This window comes from Vanessa atalanta, chromosome W, assembly GCF_905147765.1.
Source record: "Vanessa atalanta chromosome W, ilVanAtal1.2, whole genome shotgun sequence".
In the NCBI taxonomy this organism is placed as follows: Eukaryota; Metazoa; Arthropoda; class Insecta; order Lepidoptera; family Nymphalidae; genus Vanessa; species Vanessa atalanta.
Window position 1 is genome coordinate 8518430 of NC_061901.1, and position 8995 is coordinate 8527424.

The window sequence follows — 8995 nt, forward strand, 5'->3', positions numbered from 1 at the left end:
CGAAGATGCAGTTTCTCGTTGATACAGGGAGCGATCTCTGCGTCTTCCCTCGCACAGCACTACGTTAAAGAAGATCTCCGACCAATTACCAACTCTATGCCGCGAATGGGACTTCTATTTCAACATACGGCTTTGCTCACCTTGAGCTGAATCTTGGCCTGCGTCGAGACTACACTTGGCGATTTATAGTGGCAGATGTCACTAAGGCTATAATTGGCGTCGACTTCTTGTCATATTATGGTCTTATAGTCGACTGCCGTAACCAGCGTCTCATCGATAGCACCACAACCCTGACGACTTCAGCAGAATCAGTATCATCATCCAGCACGATTTCTTCAGTGAAGACATTGCTCGGTGATTCAAACTACCATATACTGCTACGTCAATTTCCGGAGATCACACGTCCTGCTGGAAACGAGAAGGTTGTTAACCATAACACTGTCCATCATATCAGGACTACACCTGGACCCCCAGTATCTTGCTCGCCACGTCGCTTGGCTCCAGATAAATTGCTCATAGCCAAGAGTTCGCAGCTATGATTAAAAATGGAACAGCTCGACCATCAGAGAGTCCATGGGCATCACCTTTGCATCTAGCCCCAAAGAAGGAAAGTGGATGGCGTCCATGCGGTGATTACCGGATGCTTAATGCAAGAACAATTCCTGACCGCTATCCGATTCGGAATATTCACGGTTTCACGCATAACATATTGGATTGTCGTGTTTTCTCCAAAATCGACCTCGTGAAAGCATTTAACCAGATTCCAGTATTCTCTGAGGACATTGCAAAGACGGCCATCACAACACCGTTTGGTCTTTATGAGTTCCCATATATGACCTTTGGACTCAGAAACGCCGACCAGACCTTCCAACGTTTTGTTGACGAAATGACCAGAGGCTTAGACTTTGTCTACGCATACCTAGACGATTTCCTCATATTTTCCCCTGATAAAGAAACACATCAACATCACTTATGAAGTCTGTTTCAAAAGCTTCGGGAGTATGGGATGGTAATAAATGCGTCTAAATGCGTCTTTGGAGTTTCTGAAGTGTCTTTCTTGGGATATACCGTTTCATCAAATGGCATCAAACCATTGGAATCCAAAGTCGAGGCAATTAAAGAATTTCCTGTGCCTAAGACTGTGAGAGAATTAAGAAGATTCTTAGGCATGCTGAATTTTTACCGCAAATTCATTCCAGGTGCCGCGGAAATTCAAGCACCTCTACACTCTCTTCTCACTGATAAGGTCAAAGGATCACATCCAGTAGACATCACGGGTGAAGTTTTTAAGGCATTCGAAGAATGCAAAAACAGTCTATGCAACGCAACACTCTTAACTCATCCAGACTTGAACGCAAAGATCGTGCTCTGATGCTTCAGACAAAGCAATAGGAGCTGCTATACACCAATACAAAAATGATGCCACTTTCCTGCTCACCTCGCTTACTTGGGGGGTCCAGGTCAGAAATCTATCAAAAACAACACCTAGATTTTTTACAGTTTCACTGTATGGAACAAGTGTTATATTAGGAAAATTGGGCCAATCAATGCGGGTAACTAGTTTTTGACTGCCGATTATAATTGCCTGTGTTTTTGAAGGATTAACTTTAAGTCCATGTGATTTACTCCATAGTACAATCGATTCAAGGTCTTTATTTAATGTTTGTATTGTTTTAGGCAAATCAATTAATTTTGACTGTTTATATAATTGGAGATCGTCGGCATACAGGAGATCTCTATCACCTGTATGCAAGATAATTGAGAAGTAATGCAATTAATGAAAATAGAAAAAAGGAGAGGAGACAACACGCCACCTTGCGGCACACCGGCCTTGATCGTGCACCAATTTGAAAAGGAATCATCAACACGAATTCGTTGCCGGCGACCGCAAAGACAATTTTGAAACCAGTCAATCACTTCAGGAGATATGTTAAGAGAGCATAATGCTAGCTAGCTAGTAAGAGCTCGTGGTCAACATTGTTAAAGGCATTGCTAAAATCTAGTAAGATCAACGCTGTTAGACATTGATTATCCATAGGAAGGATTAGCACGAAACCTTTTCGGAAACCAGATTGAAAAGGGTTAAGGAGGTTTTGTCTAGATAGGAAAAGGTTTAATTGTCGATGCACAATACGTTCCAATACTTTAGATAGGAAAGGAAGTATGGAAATAGGACGATAATCGGAAAAGCGGGAGGGATTTGATTTTTTAGGTAAGGGAATAACTTGGGCATCTTTCCAGGAAGAGGGAAATGATCCAGTAGAAATGGAGTAATTGAATATACTTTTAATAATAGGAACTAGGATGTCCATGATGGGGATGATCATCTTACGACTAATGGAGTCAGTACCGATAGCATCAGAGTTCACCTCTACAATACCTCTCTCAACATCACTATCAGTGATATGACAAAAAATGAAAGCTGGATCATTAGAAGTGGGTAAAGCTAGAATTTGATTTTTAGTATTTAATTTCGTAGCATCATCGATAGAGCAAGAAGACGAGAAGTGCTGATTAAGCTGATTCAAGTCAATGTTACTAGGATGGTTATTATGACGTGCTTTCCCAACTCCAATAGATTTAAGAAATTTCCAAACTCGGCCAGTATCTTCTTCGTCGAGTATTGATGTATGAATGTGGCGTCGTTGTTTATCTCTACACAACCTGTTGCAACGGTTCCGAATATTTTTATACCTGATTCTATTTTCGTCAGAACTATCAGCCTTGTATTTTGATTTTGCAATGTTTTTTTTATTCTGCAATGTTTTAATATCCTGCGTAAGCCAAGGAGCAGGAAGATGCCTAAGCCGAACAGGTCGAATAGGGGCATGTTTGTCATATAATTGTACTAGAAGTGTGTTGAAATTTGCCACTCGGTTATCAATATTAGAATCAGTGACAACATCATTCCAATCAATTTTTAAAGCATCCTCCCTTAAATGTTCTAAATTCATACCACTAAAATTGCGCTGCAGACGGATTCTCGATTTGGCTTTAGGGGGGCGTATTCTGTAGGAAAGATAAATCAAATCATGAAAGGAGAAGGCTTCAGCAGAACATTGGCCATGCTTAACGACATAATCTGTGGAAGAAACAAGAATAAGATCTAGAAGAGACGGGGTACAGTTAGGGAAACAGTGAGTTGCAGAAAGAGGGAGTATATGAATATTGGCAGATTGGACTAGTGATCTTAGCCGAGAAGAGCGAGAGTCAGATTTTAAAAGGCACGTATTAATCTCCCATTATAATGGAATGTTGATACAGTGGAATATACTGGTCTAGAAGGGATTCAAAAGTAGTAAAATAGTCAATCATTGAATTGGGGCTATAAAACACACCGAGTAAAATTTTAACTTTCGAAAATGCTAGTTCAATGATTAAATATTCTACTCCTGGTGTTGCTTGAACACTAGACGTGCCAATGATCGTAAAGGACAGGTGGGAGCGAAGATAAATAGCAACACCTCCACCAGTACGATTAGGACGATCATTCCGAATAAGTTGGAAACCAGGGAGAACATAAGATGAAGAGGACAAACATGGTTTAAGCCATGATTCTGATATCAGAATAGCATGGATATTCCTGTTATCAAAAGAAGAAGGATAATGTGCAGGAATACTCTGGGCATTGATGTGTATAATATTAAAGTTTTTCATTACATCCGAGAAAACAGAATCAAGTGTTTCATTAAGAGTGGGAAGACTGTGAAAGCTACAGTTTGTGCTCAATTCATTAGAAGAAGACAGTGAGAAAAAAGAATCATCGAGGCTTATATCTTGACATGTCATAGTAAAAAAGAAACAAATATTTATAAATAATAACTAAAAATAATAATTACACTAAAATAATGTATAAATAATAATTATAAAGTTTACAATGTCCCACCAGCAACAAAGTCCTGTTATAATAACCTTAAAGTTACAGGTTTGTAGTTATACAACAACATATAATAAAAAAGAAGACACAAAATATTACTAAACGAGTCAAAAAACCCACTCAAAGAATAAACAAAAAAAAAATTAAAAAAAACTAGTTAAAATAGAACAATTTACGCCGATTATTTTATATCTATAGTACTACAGTTATCACTTACAATATAGGTAATAAGTCATTTTTGTTAAAATTCTTTTTTTTTTTTTTTTTAAACTGAGATTACATACAAAACAATGATAAACTAAAATGACGAAAACAGAACTGAATACCTTACTACAAGTTATTTATTATAGCAAGGTCAATCAAAGGTAAGATATACAAAAAAAAAAAAAAAAATGAAAAAAGTAATAAAAATTAAAATTATATCATAATTACTTTAGTTAAAAAATACAGACAAAAACAATTAAAAACAATAATAAACGAGTGAAATATCAGTACATTGAAATAATAAATAATAATATCTAATAATAAAATAACAACAACAAGAAATAGTAAATTAGCGCTAATCTATGGCATTATAATGTGCGTGAAGTTCGTTTGTATTGCACACATTCAGATAAGACTCGTTTACATTATAAAATTGTAAGTGGGTAGAAATTTAATAAATTACTACATTGAAGCTACATTCCAAACAACAGTTACAAATGTTCATTTTATACAGTATTAGAGTACAGTAGCGAAATACGAAAAAGTGCAGTTGAATTTGAATAATTTAGTGACAGAGTACCGAATAGTTATTTCTTAACCGCTCTTCTTGTACGAGAAATGGGAAGCCTAGTCTCAGGGCTTTTTACCACCGTTCCTGGGCTCAGGGCTGGAGAACCATTCTCGACTGCAGACCTCGACGCAACGGGAATAAGTTCCAGATCACCCTGACACTCTACTTGGTGGCGAACTCCGTCTGGGCTGATGATATACACATATCCATCGCGGGTCCAGCAGTTGGTGACGCCAAAGCGCTTCCGGGCTTCAAGAAATAAATCGTGCCGAGGCTTAGTTAAATACTCTGACTGTGTGATGCCGATGCCCTTCAACTTAGTTTTGGCATACCATACTTGTTTGCGAACTACGACATCAGTGAACTTAACCACAACGGGCCTTGGTTTTTTTGTCGGTGAGCGACCCAAACGATACGTCGTTTTTATACTGGAGCTGGAAAAGTTCGGCAAATCTAGATGCTCGGCGAAAACAGACACGACCCGTGAATTAAAGTTTTCCGTCTTCATCTCGGGGATACCGTGCAAGAGCAGCATTTTGCGCCTTCTTCGCATCTCCTGACGATCCAATTCCGTTCTAAGGAATTCAAACTGATGTTGTAAGGTGTTCAACGTAGCTATTATAAAATTTTTAAAAGCTTCAAAATCAGCAGCAATGGATGAAGTGGTCGCAGCGATTTTGCTACTAGAATTCTTCTGTAGTTCGTGCTGGAACTCGTTCATTCTAGTGTGAAACATCTCAGACATAGCAGAGAAAGACTGTTTTAATGAGTCCATTCTTTGTCTTCTAACTGACACTTTTTGAATTTTGAATCGTAGTTAAAATACAGTGGTTATATCAGTGAATAAATAAGGAATATATCTTGCTGGCAGGTATTGTAAGTCACATGTACATAATTTGGATGAAATAAATAAATAAATCCCAAATTGCTTAATATTTACGTAACATGTTTAAACTGCACACACTAGCAACCACTGCACACACTAGCAAAAGTCCTTCGCAAAGTAAATACTCTCCGTATGACAGGGAGCTACTTACATCGATATACGAGGGAATCCGTTACTTCCGATACATGCTAGAAGCAAGGCATTTTACCATTTTCACGGATCACAGACCTTTATGTTACGCCTTTACAACAAGAAAGGATAAATGCTCACCACGGCAATTTCGCCACCTCGACTATATCGGACAATTTACTACCGATATACGGCATTTATCTGGAAAGGACAATGTCGTGGCAGATACACTATCGAGGATTGAAGAACTGACAAAGCCAATAGACTTGACAGAGCTAGCGCAGTCACAAGCTGACGATCTTGAGCTGAAACGACTGATAGAAGGAGAATCGTCTCTCAATCTATGTAAGACGATCATTCCTGGAACGCAAATACAGCTGTACTGCGATGACAAAAATCAGACTCTAAGACCCTTTGTCACATCACCGTTTCGCTACAGAGTATTCTAAAGCATACATTCACTCAGTCATCCTGGCGCCAATGCCACTGCTAAACTTGTAGCTCAGCGTTTCGTATGGCCCGGCGTACGGAAAGATTGCCGTGAATGGACAAAGAAATGTCAAGCCTATCAGCGAGCGAAGACTACTCGGAACGTTTCAACCAGTCCTGGGAATTTTCAACTTCCACGTGCCAGATTTACCACCGTTCATATAGATCTAATAGGACCACTGCCAATCTCAAACGGTTACAAATACTGTCTTACAGCCGTAGATAGATTCACGAGATGGCCAGAAGCTATTCCTATTATGGACATAACAGCAGAGACAGTAGCTAAGGCTTTGATATCCGGCTGGATAGCACGCTTTGGATGCCCTACTGCTATAATCACTGACAGAGGACGACAATTTGAATCTGCCCTTTTCAAGCACCTCTCTGAAATGGTTGGTTTTGAACACAAGAAAACTACTGCTTATCACCCTGCATGTAATGGCATGGTTGAGAGATTTCACCGCCAATTAAAAGCCGCCATTGTCTGTCATGAAAACTCAAATTGGACAGAATCACTTCCATTGGTGTTGCTTGGAATCCGAAATGCCATTAAAGAAGATATTGAAGCATCTTCGGCAGAAATGGTATATGGCGAGACGCTTAGATTACCTGGAGAGCTTTTTCAACCATCCACGAATAAGTCTGATGACATAACCGATTTTATGGCACGACTTCGGATTATTGCGAAGAACCTTCAACCGCAACCAGCTTCCAGGCACTGTAAGAAATCTATCTTCATATTCAAAGATCTTGCAACGACTAGTCATGTGTACCTCAGAGAAGATCCTAACAGAGGAGCACTCCAACTGGCTTATACTGGCCCACATGAAGTACTAGCGAGGAACGACAAAGTCTTCAAAATACTTGTCCGAGGAAAACCTACCTCTGTAACAATAGAAAGATTGAAGCCTGCATACATGTTTACCGACGACGACGATCCAAGGGATATCTCTTCCTCCTGCTACTCCACCTGAAATAAAAAATCATGATGATAAAATTAAAGATAAGGAAAATAATAACAAAAAGACACGATCGGGCAGAACAGTACACATACCTGATTATTATCGCCCGTAGGACGGTCTCTGGAGGGGAGTGGTGTGGCGAACGCGACACTTACCAGATCCCTACAACCTATATAACTTATATAAATAAAACATTATATATATAATCATATAATATCTTATATATTTTTCATACATAAAATAATAAATGTAACATAAATACAAATATTACTATAACATATGTACATATAACTATTGCAGGTTTCCTCACGATGTTTTCCTTCACCGCAGAGCACGAGATGAATTATAAAGACAAATTAAGCATATGAAAATTCAGTGGTGCCTGCCTGGGTTTGAACCCGAAATCATCGGTTAAGATGCACACGTTCTAACCACTGGGCCATCTCGGCTCGATATAGACATTTACATAAAATCTTATACGTATGAAAATTATCTTTATGTAATATAATACTACTACTGTTATATCTACCTACTGTTACTTGTGAACGGCAACTTGCCCAGATAAACCCTTTAGGGGTTTTCGTGGCATTTTATCTTGTTAAACTAAGCTGTATTTTCTTTTATATTTTGAAAATAAATAATAAAAAAAAGTGAGTAAACTATGCACTCTTCTCTCTATGGATTGACATTTCTACTTCAGATTTTAAATCTTTATAGTACGCTATGTGACTGTCATCGCGAGTAACCCGCGATCTTGTGTGTGCCTCGTCGCGAATACGGATAATTTTATTGATTTTATAGGTAATCCATGGATATTGATATTCTTTAAAATAACCGCAAACCAGAGGAGCTAGGGTGTCGAATACAGATAATATACTGCTATTACATTCACTAACAAGACTGTTAACATCATATAAGTTTTCAAATTGTAGTTTAAAATATGTTAAGTAGCTTTTGAGATCATTTTCATTAATGTTGGAATTTTTTCTATAAAATTTGATCAATGGCTTAGGCTTCTCCTTGCGAATATTAAATTTGAAGGATAAGAAGGCATGACTGCTAAGCTCATGTATATAGTATATCCGTACTTTACTAGTATTACCATCCACACAGGCTAAATCTATCAGTGTCTCACTGCGAGAAGTAAAGTGGGTGGGATCTTTAACAATTTGACTTCTTATCTTAACAATAGAATTCAGAGGGTTGACGTTAAAGGGACAAGGTCTCCTGGGGTCTCAGTTGGTATGGGGGTCCTACAAGGATCAATTCTTGGACCTTTTACGACTTGTACGTGTGTCGTTACCCTCCTGGGGTAATAAAACCAAATTCTGCACAACCATTATATTTTGGGGGGGAGGGGGATCGGGCCTCCGGGACTTTGACATACCGGACGAAACGCAGTAGCATAGCTACCACTTCACGCCGATTTTAAGTGAGAGAGTGGTACTTCCCCGGGCGTGCCGGCCCATTCGGCTGCAACCCGAAAGTATGCAGTGTGGCACTACCACTATGCAATTATTGACTATATCTTTTGTGTATGTAGACTTATTGTGCTGTGCAAATTTTATAAGTGTGAACAATAAACTGTTGACTGTTCATTGCCTTTTTTTGATATACTCAAGACTGCTAACCGCGCACTTACACCTACAACTGTATTGTATGACAGTTTATACAGACCAAATCTAAATCATTATCTGTATTATTAAACATTAAAATACAAAATAGTTATTAAGACCAAACATTTTAAACAGTACAGGCGCTACGTAAGATATAAATACATACACCGTTTCGCACACAAGCATACCTTAACAATTTTTTAAATTTCGCAACAGAAGCATTTTGAACGCCTTCTGGGATCCTGTTGTAGAAGCGTATAC

At 38.5% G+C, this 8995-nt stretch overlaps 2 protein-coding genes across 2 annotated transcripts; one reads left to right on the top strand and one right to left on the bottom strand.

Moving 5' to 3' along the window:
- Positions 1 to 4668: 4668 nt before the first annotated feature.
- LOC125075462 lies at positions 4669 to 5427 on the bottom strand. The gene has a single exon (XM_047687179.1). The coding sequence runs from the start codon at positions 5425 to 5427 to the stop codon at positions 4669 to 4671; it is 759 nt and encodes a 252-aa protein (XP_047543135.1).
- Positions 5428 to 5697: 270 nt separating this feature from the next.
- Positions 5698 to 7285, top strand: LOC125075463. Its single transcript, XM_047687180.1, has one exon. It carries the CDS (start codon positions 6414 to 6416, stop codon positions 7128 to 7130), a length of 717 nt encoding a protein of 238 aa, XP_047543136.1. The 5' UTR covers positions 5698 to 6413; the 3' UTR covers positions 7131 to 7285.
- The last annotated feature ends 1710 nt before the right edge of the window (positions 7286 to 8995 follow it).

What these genes read in the sequence shown, in the direction of transcription:
- LOC125075462 (XM_047687179.1), bottom strand. Translation starts at nt 5,427, where the DNA reads ATGGACTCATTAAAACAGTCTTTCTCTGCTATGTCTGAGATGTTTCAC.
- LOC125075463 (XM_047687180.1), top strand. Translation starts at nt 6,414, where the DNA reads ATGGACATAACAGCAGAGACAGTAGCTAAGGCTTTGATATCCGGCTGG.